General features: G+C 42.2%; 1 protein-coding gene across 1 annotated transcript in view; it reads right to left on the bottom strand.

Moving 5' to 3' along the window:
- Positions 1-1,323: 1,323 nt before the first annotated feature.
- Positions 1,324-27,154, bottom strand: part of LOC124718877 (LDLR chaperone boca) — a 39,224-nt gene continuing 13,393 nt past the window's right edge. Inside the window, exons 3-5 of the mRNA XM_047244515.1 lie at positions 24,916-25,076; positions 11,314-11,458; positions 1,324-2,268 (exon numbers count right to left, since the gene is read on the bottom strand). Coding sequence (XP_047100471.1) covers positions 2,218-2,268; positions 11,314-11,458; positions 24,916-25,076 — 357 coding nt within the window. The 3' untranslated portion in view covers positions 1,324-2,217. The remainder of the gene's footprint in view (positions 2,269-11,313; positions 11,459-24,915; positions 25,077-27,154) is intronic.

Here is a 27,154-nt window from a genome sequence, read left to right as displayed (position 1 = left end):
AAATTATGGATGCAAGATACGTGGCAGACTAAATTTAAAACTTGCACTGCAAATATTGCAGAAATCAAAAGTGTTATCAATGTGCAGTTTCCACAGAATGGATTGGCTGTCAGGAGCTTATGCTGCTAGCCAACACACAGACTGTAAAAATCCTTAGAAAGTGTATTTTTTGGCAAACATACTCTTTTTTCCAAATGACCAGTGCCTGTTGACACAAACAAAAGTAGGTTAAATTAAAATGTCAGTGGTGTTAACTGCAGCATTCTAGTGCGAGTCATTTACAAGATTTCATATTTTGGAAGGTTTCCACACTGGCTCTTGTTTTTGTGCCGTTCAACCTGCATAGAAGGAAGTCGTTTCTGAAAGTATTTGTATGGAGTGTAGCCATGTATGGAACTGAAACAAGGGCAACAAGTAGTTTAGACAAGAAGAGAATAGAAGCTTTTGAAATGTCGTGCTACAGAAGAATGCTGAAGATTAGATCGGTAGACCACATAACTAATGAGGAGGTATTGAATAGAATTGGGGAGAAGAGGAGTTTGTGGCACAACTTGACTAGAAGAAGGGACCGGTAGGTAGGACATGTTCTGAGGCATCAAGGGATCATCAATTTAGTATTGGAGGGCAGCGTGGATGGTAAAAGTTGTAGAGGGAGACAAAGAGATGAATACACTAAGCAGATACAGAAGGATGTAGGTTGCAGTAGGTACTGGGAGATGAAAAAGCTTGCACAGGATAGAGTAGCATGGAGAGCTGCATCAAACCAGTCTCAGGACTGAAGACCACAACAACAACAGTGTGTTTATTGACATTTTGATGCTCATTTTACACACTAAGCTGTTCTTTATGTTAACCTACCAATTTTTGCTATTTTGTAAATTCCATGGAAGTACGTAGCCAAATATAATCTGGTTTTTAATGCCACAATTTTAATTTTAGTTCAAAATGGCTCTGAGCACTATGGGACTTAACTGCTGTAGTCATCAGTCCCCTAGAACTTAGAACTACTTAAACCTAACTAACCTAAGGACATCACAAACACCCATGCCCGAGGCAGGATTCAAACCTGAGACCGCAGCGGTCGCACGGTTCCAGACTGTAGCGCCTAGAAGAGCTCGGCCACTCCGGCCAGCTTAATTTTAGTGTTTTGAGCTAGATTAGCATGAGAATGTTCATTCAGTATTGCACACTCTTCTGCATATTACCAGTGCTCTCTTTCACCAGCAAATTTCTGTAGCCCAAGTGTCACGTACGGAAGGCAAATGCGTTATCTGTACAACAGTGAAGTACTGCTCAATGACCATGTTGTGTATGTTAATATTATGGAGGTGACATTTTATATTTTATTGACACTGTTCGGTTACATTTCAATGTATCTCCTTTACAACACACAATCCAGCAAGCCCGAATAATTTTTGTATCCTTAACAAGATATAACTGTTCCTCTGTTTAGGTCATAATCATTTTCCTTCTGAAGAAGGCAATCATAGCACTGAAATCATAAGAGGTTTAAAAAGACCTTCCATTTTGCAAATGATCCGCTGTTTATTATTTCTTTCATAAAAGCAACAGTAGAAGACAAAATTTTTGGTTATCTGCATTTGTGATTGCCAATATTGTTTTAGGCAGTGGTGTAATAAAAGAATTTTCAAAAATAGCATTTGCCATTTTGAAAAAGTAAAAATCTATTCTTTTTTAAATCTTTGTCACCTGCCAACATGCCAATTTACATGCAGATTCCAGATAGACTATCAGCTTTTTGCATCTCTTAACAAAATGATTCACTATTTATTTAATATTAATGAAATTTTATCTGACACAAAATATACAATAACAAAATACATATAAACCAAACCCCTTACACTTTTGCTTACTTAACCCTAAAATATGAGATTCTCGGAGTAGCTTTTAATTGCTGTGGTCTCTGTATCCCACATCTTGAGCTACACACACTCTTGAGAACTGTGGAATGTGTGTCCATTCAGCTTTTAAACAGCTGTCACAATATTCAAATTACTCTGTAAAAAGATTCAAATGTACAAACTTAAATTGTGTCCTATCTTTGGTTAGATTCCAAGCTTAATACACAATACAGTGAGGAATCATAAAAACTAATATAAAAAAGAAAAAAATACACTTGAAGTTCTGAGTTTTTGAAGATTGATCTTCACTGCTTCAATAGCTCGACAAACTTTCATCGACTTGCTGCTAGGGCATTTATAATTCATCTGATGATTTTTTACTCTCCTTGACTGCTTCTGCTTTCCCCTGTAAATAACAAACAAATACAGGATTATTTATTATGATAAGGCACACATATTACTCAGCCTGTGATGACGCAAGCTGCGATATTTTTACTTACCCTCTTGTTTTGCCTTCTGCCTCCTTAAATTCGTTTTTTAACTTATTACTATTGACATACATGAATATAATCCGCATTTTCATGAAAGGAAAAGGTTGGCCCTCAGTTTGAAGGAATATAATACCGGATGTAATTTCGTGCTTATTTTTATGTATGTAAGAGATTTTTTAATTTATTTTGACTATTCCTAGTTAGTATCTTTTGTTATAGGGTGAAATCAGTAATTGTTTCATAATTTAAATTCTATTGTTGACATATAAATAAATATAAATTCTGTACTAATTGTAAACATTTGAAAGATGAAATGTTAGTAATCTTAAAGTATCTATTTGGCTCTATTCGAAAACATGTTAGCGAAGCCAGCCCTTTATTAGTTCCAAAGTAATACACAGTTTTGTTGAAAGTATTGTACGCATAACTATATTTGTTAATTTCATGTTTTAAAGAAATAATTTGGCCTAACCCTTGTAGTAGAAGAAACTGTTAAAAGGAACGAATTTTTCGATGTATTCACTTAATTTAATGAGTTAAGTTTCAACTGTTATTTCTGTAAATTAAACATCGAACAATGTGAAGTTTCAGTACCTATTATTGTGATGACATATAAGGGCCAAAATATTATAGCCACGCGACAGTCAGTCTACGGCTTAGTTTCAGATGAGGAACCTGTGTCGGTTAGAACGACAACAATGTATCAACTTAACAGTGAAATAAGTGTTACACCAATAGGCTGTGTGTTAAACCGATGACAGTGTCTGCTCCATATGTACGTGATTATTCTTCAAGAACTGTGAACTTTGTGGTTAGGTTTTACTGTTTGTAGATGTTCAACACGAAACTATTGTAGCAGTACGTGGATGTTCGCCTGCAACCTACTACTGAGGCTTATTGAAAGTTTAACAATAGTGCACTGGCCATATAAATGTGTATATGGAGTGTTGTGAAAAGTGAAAGTAAAAGACTGTGAAACGCTATTGTGCATCTGTTGCTACATCATTTACAGTCGACAGTAGTTGTACTTCCACAACTAGTTTTTCAGCCAGTGTGTTGAACCGAGGACAACAAACGAAGAAATTAATAAAGCAGGCAGAACCGCTACACAGACCAGCTGAACTGGTTACCCAGCTGTAACCGGAACTGAATTGTTCGTGCGACTACGTACAGTCACGTTCCAATCCAAATCAACCTGCGGAAAACCAACATTTTCCAGAACTTCCGCTTATTTTGCACTTGATTCTAAGCCGCAGGCAGTTTTTTGGATTACAAAAACCGGAAAAAAAGTGCGGCTTAGATTTGAGTAAATATGGTATACACCAAAACTCCGGACCATTGTGTAAAAAAAGTATGCAGAGACAAAGAAAACTGAACTTCTGGCATTAATTAAGGAGTATCAGTCGTCTCCTCCTCATTCTGTTGGGGGGGAAAAAAAAAAACCAAACCTTCCTACTGCATCATACTATCTAGACCAAATATCATCAACCTGGATTCTTGCAAATAATAAGATTCACAGTCGTAATACATCTAGCATTTCTAACCTGAAATATTATGGTTGATGCTTTCACTGCTAATAATTATACGGCAAGTGTCAGCTAGCCCATTGTAAGCCTTTTGATGTAACATTTCAGCGAGTTTCGTGTCACTGTCGCTGTTTTATTCTCTGGTAACTTTTCAGTCAGCCTCTTGAGGCTTACAGGACCTTCTCCCAGACCTTGACACCAAAGACAAAATTTGACGGTCACTGGGAATTGTACCTGGAACCTTGGCGCTACTAACCAACTGTTCGGCAATGCAATCAATTTGCATTCACTGTTGTCACATTAGATTTTGCTATTTTGACATTAGAAGTCTCAAAATGCCATGTATCGAGCCAAAAAAGGGTCTGCACAGATGAGGATATCCACAGTAATTGCTACCTTGTGGATAAAAGCGTGCACTGTTGTGGATATCTGCAATAATAACTCCTTTATCTTTTCATCACATTTTACTAACTCGGGTCAGTGAACGGGATCACACTTCTGCTGTAATGTTAGCTGAAAATTTGAAGTCTGTTTCCGTGCATACCTTCTGGCTACGGCCACTTTGACAGCACCCCAGTAACCTGGTGGCTACGCGCCATCACGACTATCTTTTGTACAGTGTGTGAAGTACGTGGGAGACGACAACACCGGCCACTCGCTACGAGAAGTGTGACTCGCCAAGTTTGTACTGCCTACAGGAAATGCTTTGCAGTAACTTGAGTGAACACGTAGTGAATGCATTGGAGTAAATGTTAAGTGAGAATTATTTAATAAATTGCATACTACGGACATAATTTAATACAGGGTGTTACAAAAAGGTACGGCCAAACTTTCAGGAAACATTCCTCACACACAAAGAAAGAAAATATGTTATGTGGACATGTGTCCGGAAACGCTTACTTTCCATGTTGGAGCTCATTTTATTACTTCTCTTCTAGTCACATTAATCATGGAATGGAAACACACAGCAACAGAACGTACCAGCGTGACTTCAAACACTTTGTTACAGGAAATGTTCAAAACGTCCTCTGTTAGTGAGGATACATGCATCCACCCTCCATCGCCCGGAATCGCTGATGCAGCCCTGGAGAATGGCGTATTGTATCACAGCCGTCCACAATACCAGCACGAAGAGTCTCTACATTTGGTACCGGGGTTGCGTAGACAAGAGCTTTCAAATACCCCCATAAATGAAAGTCAAGAGGGTTGAGGTCAGGAGAGCGTGGGGGCCACGGAATTGGTCCAACTCTACCAATCCATCGCTCACCGAATCTGTTGTTGAGAAGCGTACGAACACTTCGACTGAAATGTGCAGGAGCTCCATCGTGCACGAACCACATGTTGTGTCGTACTTGTAAAGGCACATGTTCTAGCAGCACAGGTAGAGTATCCCGGAAGAACAAGGGGGCAATCGAGACATCACCAACAATGCCTGCCCAAACGTTCACAGAAAATCTGTGTTTATGACGTGATTGCACACTTGCGTGAGACTCTCGTCAGCCCACACATGTTGATTGTGAAAATTTACAATTTGATCACGTTGGAATGAAGCCTCATCTGTAAAGAGAACATTTGCACTGAAATGAGGATTGACACATTGTTGGATGAACCATTCGCAGATGTGTACCCAATCAGCTGCTGATAGTGCCTGCACACGCTGTACACGGTACGAAAACAACTGGTTCTCCCGTAGCACTCTCCATACAGTGACGTGGCCAACGTTACCCTGTACAGCAGCAACTTCTCTGACGCTGACATTAGGGTTATCGTCAACTGCACCTAGAATTGCCTCGTCCATTGCAGGTGTCCTCGTCATTCTAGGTCTTCCCCAGTCGCGAGTCATAGGCTGGAATGTTCTGTGCTCCCTAAGACGCCGATCAATTGCTTCGAACGCCTTCCTGTCGGGACACCTTCGTTCTGAGAATCTGTCTCGGTACAAACGTACCGCGCCATGGCTATTGCCCCGTGCTAATCCATACATCAAATGGGCATCTGCCAACTCCGCATTTGTAAACATTGCACTGACTGCAAAACCACATTCGTGATGAACACTAAGCTGTTGATGCTACGTACTGATGTGCTCGAAGCTAGTACTATAGAGCAATGAGTCGCATGTCAACACAAGCACCGAAGTCAACATTGCCTTCCTTCAATTGGGCCAACTGGCAGTGAATCGAGGAAGTACAGTACATACTGACGAAACTAAAATGAGCTCTAACATGGAAATTAAGCGTTTCCGGACACATGTCCACATAACATCTTTTCTTTATTTGTGTGTGAGGAATGTTTCCTGAAAGTTTGGCCGTACCTTTTTGTAACACCCTGTATAAATGGAACAAGGTGATTTCATATTAATGCAAGAAGCCAAATTGAAATCATCTATTTGGAAGAAATTTGCTTACTTATCTGATGGCAATGAGAAAATCAAAGATATGACAGCTTGTTTTTAAGTAAAAAACTGTATTCTTATACTGGACACAAAACTGGGACTTCAGCTTTTTTTAACAGGCATCTCATGGAGGACAAGATTATATAATTACTTTCTTACACAGTAAGAGAGACAGGAAAGTTCCTGAAGTCACACTGAGTTTGAATGTAGCTGCAGCTGCAGAACACAACTTCATCACCTGTGTTGTCAGCAAAGACATTTCACCTTCCAAAGTAGCATGTGGAAATGGATTTCTTGACATGGTGCTGTTCCTTACTGATACGGGACCAAGTCAGTTGCTGTTTGATGATTATGATTGGTTTGTGGGGTGCTCAACTGCACGGTCATCAGCACCTGTACAAAGTTCCAATTTTTACACAGTCCAATTTTTTTCCATAGTCCAATACAACCACTGTCATGATGATGATGATGATGATGATGATGATGATGATACAATGAGGACAGCACAAACACCCAGTCCCCGGGCAGAGAAAATCCCCAACCCGGCCGGCAATCAAACACAGGACTCTGTGGCCCAGGGGCAGCAATGCTAGCCACTACACCACGAGCTGCGAACAAGTGAGTTGCTGTGAGTGCCAAGGAACTAGTACCTTATCCAACTACCACTTCAAGAAATATAAAGGAAACTTTTGATCACCTGCCTGAAGCTGTTTCTGGAGAGTTACGGAATATTGTATTTTCAGATATGTAAGAGAGGCATTAACAGTCTATCTGTGGAGCGATTCATATCATAAAATAAACTACACTGTGTGACTGTATATTTCATTAACAGCGAAGACTGAAAACTCGAGAACTAAGTGTTATGTGCCAGAGATTTTGTAGGTGGGATTACAAAAAACTGGAGAAGATCAAGCCTCAACTCAAAAAGATATTACAGTCATTCGGGGAATCTATTCGGCACTGTGTAAAATGTCATATTTGTTGCCGATGGAGCGCCAAATGTTGTAGCAGCACTTTATCAATGTTAGAGACTTTTGTGCTCAGTGCACATCGTCATTACTGTGCCGGAACACACACCTCGAGGAGATAATCGACAATAGGAAGAGTGACGTACAGCAATAAGAAATTCCTGTCAAACTTTCACAACCTTTCTCGAAAAGTCTGGCCTTCACAGCTGCCTCGGATGTCACTCAAAGAATATGTGGACACAGAATGGGACAGTAAACTAGACATGCTTGTGTCACTATCAGTACAATATTCTTATATGTTTCAATAAATTAGCTTGCAGTGGTTTGAAATTCTATCATATCTGTCATACATAAGTTTAGGTAGTCGAATTGACTCTTTGACAAAAATATGTTGAAAGATGTAATACACTTTGACACAAATAAAAAATGCCTTCCTAGGGACACGTTTAGTACTTTTGTTATTCCAAACAAGAACATTTAACTACAAATTAAATTTCTGATGTATTAAAAACTACATAACGGTGATCTGTTAAGTGCATAGCTAGACATTTGCAGTGTTTCTCACCTTGGCTGCTCACTACACTTTGATGTCAGTATCTGTAAAACTACCTTCTTGTAGAACAGGCTGTTCCATTTTGTGGACCACTGTCATCCTGTTAACAATCAAACAGACAGGCATACAGCAGACCACTGTCACTCGCTGTGAACAATCAAATGGGCCAGTACAGTGGAGCCTGACGATCCGTCGGCAACACCTTACGAGAATGCCGACCTCGCGCTCGTAGCACCCGTACTATTTCAAGAAATTCATTTCCGCACACAAATTTAAAAGTTAAAATTACTTTACTGACAAAATTGATGGTTTTACTGTGATGGCTACCTTCAAATATCAGTGGATCCAGATACGGGTAAGAGTCATGTAGATGTAGATAGCATTTTTTGTATCTGCACAAACCTCTACTGACGACTACTGGAAGAAAGTTATCGTGACGGTTGAACAAACTGAAAATATTACAAAAAGCAGGCGGCAGAGAGACTGACAGAAAGTACGGATTACAATCCGTGAATGAAATAGCAGATGACAAATCATCACACACAGCTCTTCGAGATACAGTCAACTGTCGTGAGCAGCTGAAGTGAGAAATACTGTACATTCTGTTTCTGTTCTTGTTCCAGGTGGGCACCTCTTTCAGTGCCATTTAAAGATTTGTGGCAGTGCTACCGCTGTGAAGGTAGTGAGTGTACGCCGTCACTGCCTCCGCTCCCTACTTGTCGAGCGTAAACACGACTGTGCTGCCATCTTGGCCAGGTAACCTCTTTGCTTTCCCAGGTAACACACATTCGAGTAATTAGAAGCAGTGGAACAAATGTCAATATATATGAACCAAGAAATATATGCTAATACTGAGTCGTCGTTTAAATATAGCTTACCGCCCAGAATCTCTACCTACTTCTCTAGTATGAGGCCATGAAAGTGCATGGCAGAAGGTACTTTTCATTGTACCATAAATCAATATTTCTGCCCATTCCCCAAATGTCAGACAGATAGTTTGGAAGAATCCGACAAAAGAATGATTCCCACACCAAAGTGGTTGCTACCAAAACTCTTGCTCAACTCTCGAAACTGCTTGTCAGTCCGGAACCTTACTCTAATTGGATTAACGGAATACAGAGCTGCAAAAGTCCGTCACAGGTAGCTTGCGAGTGCCACCAATGAGCTAACCTATTGGAATGACACTCTTCAGTTTTCAATACGTAACATTTACAGCCAACCAGTTGCACAAGTTTAATGTAAAAACCTTAAGTCACCTACAATGTTTATAAACATATTATAAAAGAAGCATCTACAATACTTAATACTTGAACATATGAAAAGAATAACACGTAATAAAATTGGTACTTTCATAAATTACATGATGTTAAAATTGTTGCCATACATGATGAGCTAAGAAGCTCAAGTCAAATATCAGAAAATATGCAATAAAATCCTCCATGGAAACACAAAAATTGTTACAACAGGTACAGCAAGATGAAAGAGCAGACATTACACAGAAAGGTTGGCAACTAGTTACAATGGCAGGAAAACACAGTGTAGAGTGCACCACTTACTGGGTGCTACTAGCGTGATAAATGCTCACTGTATGAAATACGTAACTGTTACAGAAATATATCAGTATGAGACAGATTTAGATGTTTTGAACAAAATAATTGTAGGTGGTATAAAAACAGGCTTAATGGAAGAGGCAAGAGGAATAAAATAATTTTTATAAAAATGATTATGATAAAAAGTAGCAAAGTGATTAATTACAAATACATGCTGAGAATAAGTAACATACTGTAGCAGGATCTTTTTATCAAGATGTTACAACAAGTAGAAAGGGGGAAATATGCTTTATATAAACTTTACAAAACAGAATGTGGTATGCAGTGCCTTGTGGCATACAAACAGTAAGAATATACAGAGTCCATAAAGGAAAGGGGGGGAAGAAAAAAAATTAATTTATCTACAGTTGGCTGTAAACTTTACATATTGAAAATTTATTTATTTACAGTTGCTGCTGTCAGCCATGTTTAAAATAGCCCCTTCAATTTTCTTCACACTTACTGGATTTGAAGATCAGTGCCTCGACATCAATATCCTAAGGCAGTAGCACCCATTTCTCAAACTATATTTAAGTTTGAAGTAGGGCAGCTTATTGATCATTTTTCAGACTTGTGGCAAGAACTCTTGGTGCCCTATGCTATTATGCTCAAGGAATACAGTGAGCATATGTTTCAAATTTGACTGCATCTGTCAAGTTTCCTTCTCACCGACAATCCAAAATCACTTCAACTGGAGAAATTGAACCTTAGTTTCAATGTCATATCAACAAACTCACATTTCAACATTTATTATGGCACGTTTCACTAGTTAAGCATTGTTGTCTACTTCATCTAGCAACTCCTGATGAACCCGGAACTTGAAATTTGACAATTTTTTTAGAAAATTATGCTGGGGTGCCCAGGTTGTTTGTCATTGTAAATGTCTTCACAGCCTTCTTAAAAAATGCTTGTAATACTCAGGAACCTTTTTTATTTGTCGCACTCTCACCAAAATCAATATTTAGTGTTTTTGCATTTAAATATAATACAAATTCTCTCATCCAAAGTTATACAAAACAAACAATTGTCAATACTACCAAAACAGGTGTAACCTTTTGATAGTTGACAACAATAGATATCCAATATAGCTAACACTGAACAGATACTGTTCACACACACGTTTACCAACACAATAAAAACAAAATCAGACAAAGAGGACTAATAAGATAAGTTAAATTACAAAATAATTATTACTTTTTGAACGCATCTTGCACATTCACTATCCGATGTAATTTCTATTTGGTATGGGCCCTACACAATAGAGCATTCATCTAGGATGGGTTGCACAAGTGATTTGTAAGCAATCTCTGTTGTAAATCAATTGCATTTTCCCAGTACCCTACTAAAGAACAAAGTGTGGCACCTGCCTTACCCATATGTTATCATTCCATTTCATATCCTTACAAATTGTTAATCCCATGTACTTTTTTTTCAGTTTGTCAGTCCACCGGTAAGATAGTTGGATAAAGAGGAAAATTCGATACGAGTCCTCAGCTCTGACCAGTGATGTGTGATGAATGTGACCCAGTTAGGCATAGAATACAGCATTTCGTTTTGTGAAGAACAAAATTTTATGTTTCTGATTAAAACCCACTTGTCAGTCTTCGCACCATCTTAAAATCTTATCAAGATTTGACATAACATTTCTGCAGCGTGTTTCAAACAGTACTTCATTACAGATAATTGCATCAACTGCTAAGAGCCCAATTTATTTCCAATATTATTTTTCAGGTCATGAACCAGAAGGGTCACAGTCCAGAGCGGGCACATCTGTCTAACAGCTCTCCTGTCGAGATAACACACGTGCCCCCCTACCAAGAAATCCTCAATACAGTCACAAATTTTGCTCGACACCCCCTTACAATCGTACTTTTGTTAGTAAATGCAGGTAATATGGAGACAGCTGTTTCCAAAACAAGCTGAAGACACACTCACCTCAGCCGAATGCTTTCCGTAGTAGGTCTTACTCTCAATTACAACTGATTTACATCGTTCTTGATCTGTTAGGAATTCCTTTGCATCCCACGCTTGAGATCCGTCTTTGAACATGAAGATTGCTCTGTCATCATCCACAATATACCTGTGCGACAAATAAAATTACTGACAAAAAATAACAATATGTGGCAGGCACTAGTGTTTCTACATAACAGCCAGTTCGAGCAGTACTGCAAATTACAATATGTGAAACTAATATACGACCGGGTACACACATACCAGGTGTTTCACAATTACTATTAACCCTTCCACTGCTACAGGCATATTCTTTGCATTCCTTGCCGAGGGCTGCTTTTGTTACGGCTGTACTGCTTACCAAATCCCGGTGCCTATGCTGAGAGATGGCATTCTGGCCGATATTAAGTACTTATTGTCCATTTTTAAGGAAACTATCGTGTGAAAAAAATTTATTTTTGCACATCTTACAGTCCAACATCATCTCTCGAGGAAGGACCAAATTTCTTCTTTCTATATGCCACAGTTACTGTGCTGCATAAAATTAAGTAAAACAGTGCAAGATATCGTAAAGATTTTGCAGACATAAAACGGATTGCATAAGATTTGTGTACGGTCGATTTACATTCATACATTGCAGTGAATGAAATGTAGATAAGATACCAAAATTTAAAACTGAGACCAGAAGGACATCTCATTTCATTCTCAAGTTATACGGTCTTATATCTGAAGGACAGTTCCACGGGATGCGCTCATTCGTATCTTAGTGCATCGCGAATTGTGTAATCGTGAAAATTGTCACATCTCACACAATTCTAGTGGTTTCCTGCAAATGATGTCACACAATGAGGCACATAAATTGTACAACAAACACTCTAAACATTTTTATTCACTGAGATACATAAGTAGCTCGTCCGGAGTTGTGAGAGGTCGGTGCCTTTGGGCACTTTCCGGACACTCACAGCACTCTAGGAAAACCCGAGCGGCGTGCGTACACACGTCCACAACCCCTGGGAAAAGGCATAACGGGGCCTGTACATTTGTGCATAGCAGCAAAAGGGTTAAAGGTTTATAGGGGTCGTAGAGGAAACTTATAACTTTCGAATCTCCCACTTCACAGTATGTTGCACAGTAGAGGTGCACATCGGTAAGTTCACAAGGAGGGTATAACGCGGTGCGCGATGGACGAGCACCAGTATTCACGGTCAGAGCGTAGGAAAGACTGTGTTGCAGGTACGCCTTGTGCAGTGAACAGCAGGGCCACCACACCGAGCAGCTCCTGCAAAGCATACGGCTCACAGCTCACCGCCTCTGCTGTGTGCGCATCGTGAAGCGGGAGTTCTGAAACTGACTCAATCTTCAAACTTATTCTACATCCAAACGATATATTATCAGATACAGAATCCTTATCAGAATTACACACGTATCTTCTAATAAAGGAATGGTCCAATAAGACGTGTCAGAACCTACTCTGAAATTTTTTACACAGGAAGAACGAATAAAAAAAATTGCAGTCTCAAAATTTTAGCTGCTATGAAGCACTGCAAATATTAAAAAAACAGCTGAAAATTGCCAAATTCGTAGCAGCCCAGGTGGAGGAACGAGCGGTTGCACACACACACACACACACACACACACACACACACACACACACACACACACACGGTCAGTGACATTTGTAAACAAGAAACATGACACAACCCAATTGTAATTTGTCAAGAGTGTTTCAGGTAACCCTTTGTTGATAGTTTCTCTGACACTACAGTACACAGTTACTATTCTCTCAAATTAAGCACTTGAGTAACATCTATTACAAATTATTTGTTGCTTTTTGCAGTATTGGTAGGTATCGACAACACAGATAAAGCTGAATTAATATTTATTGTGCTTTCGTAAAGCACGCCTGCTGATAGTTCCGTTTTTTCTTCCAGTTTCACAGTAATGTGGAATCCAATTAACGTTCTCAATCCAGCAATGATGAAATATGAAGAATGTGGTTTCCAGCCGAAATCACCTACTCCTCCTTAGGTCATAAGCATGACATTTGTTAGTCGATTTCCTTGACATTCATTTGAATGATACTGACATTTCGTTTGAAATCGTGGATACGTTAGAAGAAATAGGAAATAACTGTTACGACTCCAGGAATTGTGGTTCGGATGACGTCAGTTGAACCAGTAAAAGTTCTGAAGAAGAGTACCTTCCAAGCTAAAAACGATACGTACTATAACAGCTTTCAGCATCAAAGAAAAGGCAGAGAAATATTGGTTAAACGAATGAGGGAAAAATGCTTGAAGTGAACTGTACAAATCGTAGAATGAATTACATGAAGTAAGAAGCAAGCGCCAAACAGAAACCCGAAACCATCTAATCAGCAAAATGTTTGAAAGATTTAGAACTGCTCGTGAGAAGCTATGCACCGTTACCAATAGAGATCTACGAGACTGCGCCCTCTGAATTGCATCTGACATGAACACTGCTAACTTCCAGGCTTCATTGATGTGGCTGTACAGGTTCGAGAAATTGCACAAAATGGTAAGTCGCAAAATTACCGAGTTTATGTCACGTAAACGTGTAGAGCAGCTGCCAGTGATAGACAATGCTATAGAGAAATTCACACCCAATGTAAAGATGAAACTTGCTCTAATCCCCGCAACTGCTGTTTATAATGCTGATCAGTCAGGTTTTGTGAAAGAACTGCATGCACACTGCACTTTATCATTTCAGGGTGAAAAATAGATGGAGACAGTTGCCCAATCGATGAATGCAATGACACATCCATAGGCAATAATGCCAGTGAAAAGTATGAGTGGTTTACTGTTTTCACAGCTGTATATCTGTCTTCAAAAACCACAAGGCAAATCAGGACCAAAAATAAAAAATGGACTGTTTAGTTGCAAAAAATCTTGTAATCGACGTATAAAAATCTGGAAAAATGGGAAAGAATTATTTTCAACAAAATGTTCGAAATGTTTTCCTACCAGCTGCAGAAACTAATTCATTGCTTTTGTTGGATTCACGGTTTGGACATATCGATGCCTCTGTTGTGACTTTTCAAGCTTTCCCACCGGATATGTTGTAAATAGTCTTCACGGGTTTGCCACTGGATCACATTGTGCAAATTCAGGTACCTAGCCACCAGTGAGGTTGAAACACCTGAAGATGTCTAACAGTTGCTCCAAAGAAATTTTGTGGAATTTGTACGTGATCTGGTGGCAAACCCGTGAAGACTGTTTACAATGCCTCTGTTGTTGTGGAGGAGGACACAAAATCTGTAAATTTAGTCTGGGTTCCATCTGGAACTACTAACACAATTCAAACTCTCGATAAAGAGTGTTTTCGACAGTGGAAAGCATTTTTCAGGAAATTATCAGACAACATAATTTCCGATACCTCTCTCTCATTTCAGGTTTACCAGCAGAACAGTATCCTCAAGCTCCAGTCATTTGTGCATTACCAGTTTTCTTCATCATGCTTTACTAATTTGATCAAGTATACATGGTATGCAGTGCAATATCCAGAACAATGGTTGGGACCATCTCTGACTCCATCCCAGTTCTGTCTAAATAAAACTAGTGGTTACTGAGAAGTGGCTGACTGCATCAATTTTTCCTCTCTCTCTGGTGTGCCTGGTGCAAGTAAAATGTTTGTTTTTGTCATTCAATAGACACTTCACATTTTTGTGATGACTGCAGGGAACAAACAAATAAATGTTTAACTGATAGTCACATGTACAACATTCAAACATTATTATAAGGTAAAATTACAGTAATGATAAGCCCTCGGTCGCAAAAAAAAGTCTTTTGACAAAGGTTTCGGCACTACTATGAGTGCCTTCATCAGAAGTAAAACATTCAAACAGGCCTATAACATAAGTACAAAATTTAAAGGAAAAAAAGTTGTTTCATATAAGTGCAAGTACTGACCAACAGTGTACGAAAGGAGCAGTACTTACATGTCACATATGAAAAAGTATCAAGCGATAAAGCTTTAGCCACAAACTTTTGGGAAAAAAAAAAAAAAAAAAAGTGCATGGAAGACAAGTGACTACGGGCTGTTTACACATGTTGAGCCACAGGTGGCAACAGACAGAGGTGCCCGCATTGGCAATTGCAGGCATGCTTTTCCACGGTTTCCAGTGGAGGCTTTGCCCAGAAGGGTTGGACTGAAACCTGAAAAGGCCACGGCCCTACCAATCGCCTATTGTCAACAGTGTTTGATAAACTGTAGTCCGACCTGGAGTAAGGATATGGAAGGGTACGTGTTAGCAGCCATTTATGAAATTAGGCTATCAAGCAAATTTTTAGGTAAAGCAAACGTGGCTCGACATGTGTGAGCAGCCCATAGTGGACTTCCTTCCATGTATCCTTTTTCAAAATTTTGTGGCTAAAGCTGTATCGCTCAGTACTTATTTTATACGTGACATGTAAGTACTGCTTCTTTCTTATGCTGTTCGCCAGTCTTACACTTACATAAAAAAAAATTTCCTATAATTTTTGTACTTATGTTATAGGCCCGTTTGAGTGGTTTACTTCTGATAAACTCTCATAGCAGTGCCGAAACCTGGGTCAAAAGACCTCTTTTGTCACTGAGGGCTGTTATTGCTTCAATTTTACTTTGTAAATGGTTGCTGACAACACAGCCATGTTTCGAACTTTATTATTATAAGGAGTGGCCTACAGGAATTGTTATAAAATGTAGTACTGCAAGACATTTCATTTCAACAAATTATAAGTTCTCATTGATGGAAGTCGTCTGTGGCGTCAAACACTGCCATGATTTTATTTTCTCTGCTTGCCACTTTTATCAGAACACTAACTAGATGTGTCATGTGTTGAGATTATGCTCTATGTCAGTGATTGGTGTCCTGTTTATAAATTTCCCCTCAATGGTAATGAGAAAGCCAGGGAAAAATGGCAGCCGACATACAAGGAAAACTTTGGACCAGTGCTAAGGAGAGATGGAGATGCAATTTCGTGTAAAGCGCACGACCTCCATGCACGTCACGCTTCCATACAAATTGAGACACTTGAATTCTTCCTTCGCCGTGCCATTATGCATACTCCGTCAAGAACAGTGTGCTTGCCTCGAAAAATAATCCTCAATGAATAGCAAAGTTGTGCATTGTGGCTCTAACGAGATAAGTGTTGTACCCTGTATGCCCAATATTAGCTCCATAAACTAAAACCTAATAAAACAGCGTTCATAGGCAATGTTCACTACCTCGTGTTCTCTTCCGCTCTCTAGTATTAACGATTCTGCCCATATACAAGCAAACGGTAGTGAATTTTCTGCAAATGCTCATGCGCTGTTTTTTTTTAAGGGCGCAAAACTGCTATGGTCATTAGCACCCGGTCCGTGACTTAGGAAACAGTAAAAACCGAAAATTGAAACCAGCAGAAATGGGAACGAAACTCAAAAAATTGGAGAAACAAAGCAGAAGGAAGGCTTAAAAATCCACTACAGAAAGGGGTTGGTTGTCCCAAAAAAAAAATAATAAACTCAAGAACGCGATCGGCCGAGCGCGTGTCATCTGCTAAAATGGATGATATATCAGGCGACAGCTGTAAACGGGCGCGTAATGGAGTATAATAGGGGCACTCAATTAAAAGGTGTCTTACCGTCCACAGCTGAGAGCAGTGGGGACAGAGCGGGGCAGGATCGCCGCTTAAAAGATGTCGATGGCTAGAAAGACAGTGCCCTATCCGGAGTCTAGTTAAAATTACCTCCTCCCGACGACGCGTTCGGGAGGATGAGGTCCAAGCACAAGGAAGAGCTTTCACGTCCCGCAATTTATTATGGGGAAGTGTCGACCAATGTGCGTGCCATAAAAGAACAACTCGACGACATAAAACGCTCCGTAGATCGGTGAAGGGAATCGATTGAATAGCTGGCCAAAGAAGAGAGACTGCAGCCTTGGCCGCTATATCGGCCGCCTCATTTCCACAGATACTAACGTGTCCCGGGAGCCAGAGGAACGCCACCGAGACGCCCCCCAGGTGGAGAAAGCGCAGGCAGTTTTGAATCCGGTAGACCAGAGGGTGGACAGAGTAAAGAGCTTTGAGACTGAGGAGAGAGCTGAGAGAATCTGAGCAGATAACATACTGTATCCGCTGATGGCGGCGGATGTAGTGGACAGCCTGGAGAACAGCGTAAAGCTCCGCAGTATAAACCGAACACTGGTCGGGAAGCCGAAATTGATTTGGGGTGTCGCCAAGAATATAGGCACTCCCTACACCTAACGATGTTTTCGGCCATCAGTGTAAATAAATGCGGCTTCCTTCATTTGTGCACATAGAGCAGCAAATGCCCGACGATAAACAAGTGAAGGGATACCATCCTTGGGAAATTGACAAAGGTCACGGAGCAGGCAGATCCGGGGACAGAGCCAAGGCGGTGCTGTACCCCAAGTTGTCAAGAAGGTTTTAGGAAAGCAAAAGGAAAGAGAATGGAGCAGTTGACGGAAGCGTACTCCCGGTGGTAGTAGGGAGGAGGGGCGGCCTGCGTACCCTACATCAAAGGAGGTGTCGAAAAAAATGTCATGGGCCGGATTAGCAGGCATGGAAGACAGATGGCTAGCATAACGACTCAGAAGGACTGCTCGCCGATTGGACAGCGGAGGTTCAGCAGTCTCAGCATAAAGGCTTTCCACAGGCCTGGTGTAAAAAGCACCAGACACTAAACATAATCCACGGTGGTGGATCGAGTCGAGACGCCGAAGAATAGACGGCCGAGCAGAGGAGTAAACTATGCTTCCATAGTCCAATTTCGAGTGCACCAAGGTGCGATAGAGGCGGAGAAGGACCATTCGGTCCGCTCCCCAGGAGGTACCATTCAGGACACAGAGGGTGTTCAGGGATCATGGACAGCGAGCCGAAAGATAGGAAACGTGGGAGGACCAGCACAGTTTTCTGTCAAACATAAGACCCAATAATTTAGCGACGTCTGAAAACGGAAGGTTGACAGGACCTAGATGTAAGGAGGGCGGAAGAAACTCCTTACGTCGCCAAAAATTAACACAAACGGTCTTACTGGGAGAAAAACGGAAGCCGGTTTCGATGCTCCAAGAGTAGAGGCGATCGAGACATCCTTGAAGACGTCGTTCAAGAAGGCTGGTCCGTTGAGAGCTGTAGAAGATCGCAAAATCGTCCACAAAGAGGGAGCCTGAGACATCGGGAAGGAAACAGTCCATAATTGGATTTATGGCAATGGCAAGCAGTACAACACTTAGCACGGAGCCCGGGGGTACCCCGTTTTCTTGGGAGAAAGTACGGGAGAGGGTAGTGTTCACCCGCACACTAAATGTGCGCTCTGCCATAAATTCGCGAAGAAAAAGGGGCAGCCGACCCCGAAAGCCCCAAGAGAACAGTGTGCGGAGGATGCCTGTCCTCCAACAGGTATCGTATGCCCTCTCCAGATCAAAAAATATTGCTACTGTTTGGCGTTTCCGGAGAAAATTGATCATGATATAAGTGGAGAGAGAAACAAGATGGTCAACTGCAGAACGATGCTTTCAGAAACCGCATTGGGCAGGTGTTAGAAGACTGTGGGACTCCAGCCACCAAGCTAAACGGCAATTCACCATACGCTCCAAAACCTTACATACACTACTCGTGAGAGAAATGGGGCGATAGCTAGAGGGGAGATGTGATTCTCAAGTTTCTCCCAGCGTATTTGATAATCAAAATATCCACGGGTGTGCTGCCGGTCCATAGTGTCCAACGGGCACAATATTTCGGCGATCATACATGTCGCCATCATCAGGTGAACTGACAGACTGAGCTCCTGTGAACGTGCCGGCACAGATACCGTACGCTACGGCTGCTCAGAGGGAACTGGGTTCGGTCGCGGCGGCGGCTGATTTAAATACTCTCCGCCCACGGCGCGCTCCCACCGCCGTCCGCGCCACGGTTGCGCGGTGGAACAGATTGCGACGGCGTCTGAGATGACGTCGGTGTGATGGCTCTGTCCGCCGTGGTCGTCACAATTGATTGGGTTAATCAAGAGTAAATCGAGCAAACATATAGTTGTGACAACCACGGCGGACAGAGCCATCACACCGACGTCATCTCAGATGCCGTCACAATCTGTTCCACCGCGCGACCGTGGCGCGGACGGCGGCGGGAGCGCGCCGCGGGCGAAGGGTATTTAAAGCAGCCGCCGCCGCGACCGAACCCAGTTCCCTCTGAGCAGCCATAGCGTACGGATCTCCGTGCCGGCACGTTCACAGGAGCTCAGTCCGTCAGTTCACCTGATGATGGCGACATGTATGATCGCCGAAATATTGTGCCCGTTGGACACTATAGACCGGCAGCACACCGACGATAGCTTCCCGCCATCGTCTGGGAAAAGTACTTTCGGTCCAAATTAGATTATAAATGCAAAGGAGGTAACGCAGACTATGAGTTGATAAATGCAGCAACATTTGGATGTGGATACAATCCGGTCCTGGGGCGGAGGAGCAAGAAGAATAGAGTGCATTTTGGAGTTCCTGCATGGAGAAAACAGAATTATATCTTTCGCGATTTTGAAAGAAGAAAGCAAGAGGTTGCACTTCCGCTGCACGTTTCTTTGGGAGAAATGCTGGCGGGTAATTTGAAGTGCTCGAAATTGCAGCAAAGTGTTTACCCAAGGAGTTAGAAATTTCGACGGGGTCCACTACCGTATCACGCGCGACAGTGAGCCCAGAGACCGGGGAGAAACTAGGCGCGCCAGATAACCGTCGAATTCGACTCCAAACTTCTGAGGAGGGAGTGAAGTTGTTAAATGAGCTAGTAAAGAATTTCCAGCTTGCCTTCTTGCTATTGCGGATGACGCAAAGGCATCGCGCACGGAACTGCTTATAGCGGATACAGTTGGCCAAAGTAGGATGGTGGCGGAAAACGCGAAGAGCATGTCGCCGCCCATGTATTGCGTCACGGCATGCCTCGTTCCACCAAGGAACTGGGGGGCGCCGGGGCAATTCGGAGGAGCGTGGTATTGAACGTTCTGCAGCTGTAAGAATAACGTCGGTAATATGTGTGACCTCACCGTCGACGCTAGGAAAGTGATGGTCATCGAACGTCGCTAGAGACGAAAAAAGTGTCCAATCGGCTTGGGCAAACTTCCAGCGTCGCGGGCGCATATATGGCAGTTGAGGCTGCAGTCTAAGGACACATGGAAAGCGGTCACTCGAGTGTGTATCATCAAGGGCGAACCATTCTAAGCGCCGAGCTAGTGGAACAGTACCGACCGAAAGGTCCAAATGAGAGAAATTTGTCGTGGAGGCAGACAAAAATGTGGGGACCCCAGTGTTGAGGCAAACTAGATCCGCTTGGTGGTGGGCATTGAAGTCCCCAACCAGCAAACGGGAGGGGGGGGTGGAAGCTGACCAAGAAGATGATGAAGGAGATCAGCTCGTGCCATTGGTGTGGACGATGGAATGTATACAGTACAAAGAGAAAAGGTACATCTAGAAAGGGAAAGACGGGCAGCGACAGCTTGGAAGGAAGTGTTTAAGGGGATTGGGTGATAATGGAGAGTATCATGGAGAAGAATCATGAGTCCTCCATGGGCTGGAGTGCCTTCAACAGAGGGGAGATCAAATCGGACGGACTGAAAATGAGGGAGAACAAAGCGGTCATGGGGACGCAGCTTTGTTTCCTGAAGACAGAAGATGACCAGCGAGTAGGATCGTAAGAGGATCGACAATTCATCCCAATTGGCTCGAATGCCGCGGATATTCCAGTGGATAACGGACATAGGGTGAACATAAAATGAAGGAATGTGACCAAGGTTGCCGTCAACTCAACGACTGCTCAGAGCTTGCGACCGACAGCATGGAATGGCATTCAGCCGAAGGCAGAAGATCCTGATCCATAGGGTTTTCAGGAGCAGCTCTTGCCACCAGCGATCGGCCGGTTGATCAGCCGCCAGCAGTGCGCCTCGGCGACACAGAAGACGGCCGAGGGCGATTTCCGCCAGGTGGTGCTGTAGATGGGACACGCCTTGGCGGAGAAGGAGAGGAACTGGGTGTCTTTGTAGCCTTCTTGGAAGTACGATGTTTAGATGAAGGAGGAACCGATGGTTGTGAAGTTGGGGTTCGTAAAAAATCTTCACGAGTATGTTCTTTTTTCGAAGTCTTGGTGTCTGACTTTTGGGCTCGAGATTTAGCAGAACCCAATGAAGGGTGAGTCATAGAGTGGGCAGGCAAAAGTGGTGAGGTTGAACGGGCGATCTTTGTGCTGGTCGATCTGACGACCGTGGCACTAAAGGTGAGGTTGCAAGTCTGTGTGGCCACCTCCTTTGTTGGCCGAGGAGAAGCAAGGACAGTGCTGTATTTTCCTGTCTGAGGCACGGTGGGCTGTCGACTGGCGAATAATTTTCGAGCAGCAAAGGTCAACACCTTTTCCTTCACTCTGATTTCCTGGATGAGCTTTTCGTCTTTAAAAATGGGGCAATCTCGAGAGGAAGCAGCGTGGTCACCCATACAGTTGATGCAGCGAGGGGATGGAGGTGGACAAGCACCCTCATGGGCATCCTTGCCACACGTAACACATTTGGCCGGATTGGAACAGGACTGGCTGGTGTGATTGAACCGCTGACACCGATAGCAACGCGTAGGGTTTGGGACGTAAGGGTGAACGGAAATTATCTCACGGCCTGCTTTGATTTTCGATGGGAGTTGAACTTTGTCAAATGTCAAGAAGACAGTGCGGGTTGGAATGATGTTCGTGTCAACCCTTTTCATAACTCTACGAACAGCCGTTACGCCCTGGTCAGACAAGTAGTGCTGAATTTCTTCGTCAGACAATCCGTCAAGGGAGCGTGTATAAACGACCCCACGCGAGGAATTTAAAGTGCGGTGCACTTCAATCCGGACAGGGAAGGTGTGTAGTAGTGAGGTACGCAGCAATTTTTGTGCCTGGAAGGCACTGACTGTTTCTAACAACAAGGTGCCATTCCGTAATCTGGAACAAGACTTTACAGGACCTGCAATTGCGTCGACATCTTTCTGAATAATGAAAGGGTTGACCGTGGAGAAGTCGTGACCTTCGTCAGACCGAGAAACAACAAGGAACTGTGGCAACGATGGAAGAACTGCCTGTGGCTGAGACTCAGTGAACTTACACTTGTGAGCAGACATAGTGGAAGGTGAGGAAACCATTGCGGAAGAATCCCCCATGATTACCGGCGTCTCCGATGGCGCGCTCCTCCCTTGTGGGGGGCCTCTCTGAGGGCACTCCCGCCTTAGGTGATTGTTCACACCTCAGGTCACACCTCCCGACAAACGGACGAAGGGACCAATCGGCACTTTCGGAAGGTATCAGCTCGGGTAATCACCCCTCCCTGGGCCTGGCCGTTACCAGGGGGTATGTACGTGTCCTACCTGTCTACCCGGGGCGGGGAATTAGGCGTTACCCCGTCACCGGCTACACATGGAAATGCGTGGGTCGGCCTTCAGACATGCACAGGGAGGAAGAAAGAGAAAGGGAAAGGAAAGAAGAGGGGTCTCAAACACCGCAGCGGAGAAAAGGGCAAAGAGAAGAGGTAAGGAAAAGAGAAGGACAGACGAAGGACGAAGACTTGCAAGCGGAGAAAGCAAAGAATTTGTTACAGTTTCAAGCGTCCATCTCCGGACGTAGGCACAAACCATACTCCCAGAGGGGGAGAAAGGGAAGGAAAGAGCCAGAGGTGGGGGGGGGGGGGGGGGGGGCAAGATGGGGGATGGGGAAGGATACAGAAAGGGAAGGTATGCAGCCCAGAAAGGAAGGAGGGCCACATTAGCTCGGGGTCCCGTGCTCGCTACGCACGTATCCACAAAAGAGTTGTGGACCCCCTGGGGGGGCTCATGCACTGTGTTTGCTTCCATTCGCTCCACTGTAAACCAGGCATTAAGTGCTTAAAACTTGTGTCTGTGAAGTCTGGATAATTCCGCTGAGCGAGTGATTTGCCGAGTCGCGCGCTAGACAGGCAGGGCTGTACAAACTGCTGTTATAAGCTGTTCTTAGTGCAGCAAAAATGTGTAACTTCAACTTTTTTAATAAAATACTTGAAGTGCCTCTTAACAACTAAAATTCTGGCAGTGCATTTCTTTCGTTGTCTTCTTCCTCCATAAAAAATTTAAGGGTAGGTTTCAACATGTCTTACTGGACCGTAACCTTATAAGTCCTCTCTACAACCCACAGAAGCCTGCAACAGAAATTGTGAAGCATCTCATATTTCATATTCGTAATTCTTCTCTACAATCTTTTGGTTTTTCCTTTTAGTTTTGCACTGGTAATTCTCAATTTCACCTTAATTTAAAAATTGAACATAATAACTAGCTAAATTAATACTACCTCAATATATACAAATATATAGGGCAATCCACTGTTTAATCCTCGAGTGGGCACACCTGTGTACTAAGTGCTCTGACAGCAAATAAAATGGTTCTGGACGATTCCATTGTTGTTTCACAATTGCAAGCCCACACCTATTTCTCCATTAGTGCTTCAGCTAACACAGTGAAACTGTGTTGTGATATGTCAAACTGAGCAGCAGTAATACAAAATATAAAATGAGCTAGGCAGGAAAAAAATCTGTACACCATGTAAGAAAATGATCCAGATTTTGAACTAGCAGCACAATCCCACAATGAGACAGCTGTCTACGAAATAATTGGTAATCAAATAAGCTTCTGGCCGAGATCTGATGCAACTGCACTGTTTAATATTTTGAGAGGGCTATTACCTTGCAATAACACTAGTATGCAGGTTATTTTGTTACTGTTAAGCAAAACGGGGTTTACTTCATATTATGTAAGTTTATTTTATCACTGCTTAGTTAAACTAAGATTATACACATTTACCAGGGTAACATAAAGACTACTACTCTTTACATGTATACAAAGTGCACTGCACACCCGCCCATGTTACGAGAAACTGCGTGCCCACTCAAGGATTAAGTCAATTATATTTCAACATTAATTTAGAAGCAAACTCTGTTACATATTCCAATCAATGTTAATCGTTGGAAACACATGAACAACTCCTACATTCCAAAAATGAAAACTGATGTAATTTAAAATTTAGCAATGTGTACACTGAACCTTCCTGGCAGATTAAAACTGTGTGCTGGACCGAGACTTGAACTCGGGACCTTTGCCTTGTACACTGTTATGTCATGGAAAAACATTAATAGTAAAACATAAGCATGAAGCTAAATGTCCCATGGCAGAGTAAATACTGTAAACTAGAAAAAGTGACTCTATTTAATCTAAAATCAGAGGAGCCGCTGAGTAGGAGTAGCAATAGTAGTAGTAGTAGTAGTAGTAGTAGTGGTGGTGACTGTCAATAGTCCGAGTCTGTTCGCACTGTAACAATGGTTGTATTGATGTTTCTAACTATCTTTGTAATTAACTATTGAGACCGAAGTGTGTACAGTTATTACAAAAGAACCACAACCTAGCTCATCTTGTATTATTTATCTAATTGTGTCCACTTCATCGCTTGGATGTGGTGAAGTGTTTCAGTAATTTTGGCAAGTTAATCACCAGCTGAACTAAACTTATGAGAATACTAAAATATTGTAATATTGCGACAGCATTGCTATGATGGATCAGTTCACCTCTCGGCCTGAATGTGGCTGTTCCACAGCCCCGTCTGCCACAGTTTCGTCAGCTCCTCAGTTTCCTCCCGAGTGGGATTTCCGTCGACACTCACGAAGGACATGAGAGTCTTTCCCTTCTTTGACACCTTTAGCAAGTTCTCCGGATCACTAGTATCAATCTGAAATCATAACGAAACAATGTAACTGTCACTGGATCCCCTTACAGCCATTATTTATTTACAAAGCACTGGCAAATTGTGTGGAAATACAGGACTTTTCAGAAAAATTGGGTTCACTGGAAAACACACAAATTTGAAAAAATTGGGTTCACTGGAAAACACACAAATTTGAGAGACTATAGGGGGAGATGAACTGTGTGACAAAAGTAAATATTCAGAGTAATTTTGCTACAGATCATTCACTTTTCCAATAGCATACACACACCAAGCAGTGATGTATCCTTTCAACATGACAAACAGGTTATGTTATCAAACTGTATCAACCACACCATACAATAGCTTTAATAGCAGAGAAAAGTTCCGATGGGAGCAGACTGCTTAAGTCATCGGTCCGTATGCTTACACACTACTTAATCCAACTTAAATTTATTTACGCTAAGGACAACGCACACACCTGTGCCCGAGGGAGCACTCTAACCTCCCCACGTGAACCTTGGCAAGGCACCTCAGACCACGCGGCTAATAGTGGAGAAATCCACTCCCTGGAGAGATTACGGTTTCGCTGACAGCCTGTGTGCAAGTGCTGATTTAAAATGCATTGTGGACCGATTTTACTGTTCCGTTCCATCAAGTATGAACCAAACTTACCAGTTGCTAACCAAAAGTTAATTATAGGCTGACTGTCTTAAGGATTGCCAGAAGTTTCCCCAAGTGAAATTCCCTGATATTCCAGACAAGTTGAGCATTTTTTCCTGATGAATTTCGAGCTCTCAAGGGTAAATTAAGCTGTAAGCTAACACTGTCTTTGCAGCTAAGGTATGTGCAACAACAGTGCAAAAGAGGAAATGTCTAAAAAAGAACTTGCAAGCAGGTGGTGTTTTCTAAGGAATTAAGCACTAATATCACCATAATGAACTGTTTATAGAGGGAGAAAACAAGCCAAATGGTGTATCTGTGTCATTAAGACCACTTATGTTATTTTATTTCAATATAACAAAACACATTTGGTGACAAAAAAAATGGATTTAAAATATCTTCACCGATTTCAGAAATAACCACAAAAAAGCACGCCTCTCTAAAGAAGTTTATAAAGTGAGGAAGAATCGTGTAAACCAACACTGTAGGTGACCGCCAATAAAATGTTGGTTCCACTATGTTCATTAGTGGTGGTCATTACCAACTGTGCTATATCTATTATTTTACAGCTACTGTGAGAGATTTCTTTAGAGAAACACGAGTACATAGCATACAAACTGCTACAATTTTCTTCTTCGTATCATCCATATTTTCTAACATATAAACTACATTTGAAGTGCTAAAGTGAACTAGAACAAATAAAACACCTATAAAACGCCACAATGTACTTGCAGTGAGACAGCCAATTCCAGAAATCTATCACCTATCGTCTCTGGTCTGCTGAGGAGAACCGCAGTCCTGGGTCCACGGATAAATCGTGAAAATCCACTGCATTATGCCACACACAAACAGACCTGTACCTGCGGGCAGATCAGTCGGACTACATCCAATGGACAGGGCCTGCACATTAATGGGACCTGAATGGCTTCAGACAGGCAGGCCCGATCCATTATCGATACCCACAGAAGTGGCCTCCGCTTTTGGCCCGTCGTGGAAATCCACTCGTGCGGCCAGCAATTCATGAGCCACAGACAGCATTTTGATGAAATGAGACCACAGTGATCAATCCATGCAACAAATAACTTGTTCAAATACTCTTGAGAATCAAGAACAGGGTGTATACGTGGACAAGGAAAAAAAATTCCCGGGTTTCTCCCGGATTTCCCGGTTAAAAATACACTTTTTCTGTGTTAAGTGACAGTATACTTTTCCTCGGAACTGTAAAACTTATCAAGTTATAGAGATTGCAACGCGCTTTTGTAAGCCAGTCGTAGTTCAAGTGACGCGATCTCGCCAGCCGATACAGCAGGTATTCAAAGCAAAGGACACGTCATGTCGTCAGCCAATAGCATTATCACTGTTAAGTAGCGCATACACACAAATAGGAAAAGTTAATGGTTTAAATTAATATACATAGTGCTGCTACAAGAAAAGCAAAGCTT

This window comes from Schistocerca piceifrons, chromosome 10, assembly GCF_021461385.2.
Source record: "Schistocerca piceifrons isolate TAMUIC-IGC-003096 chromosome 10, iqSchPice1.1, whole genome shotgun sequence".
Lineage (NCBI taxonomy): Eukaryota > Metazoa > Arthropoda > Insecta > Orthoptera > Acrididae > Schistocerca > Schistocerca piceifrons.
The sequence above is the reverse complement of the archived record's forward strand: the minus strand, read 5'-3'. Positions and strand labels throughout refer to the sequence as shown.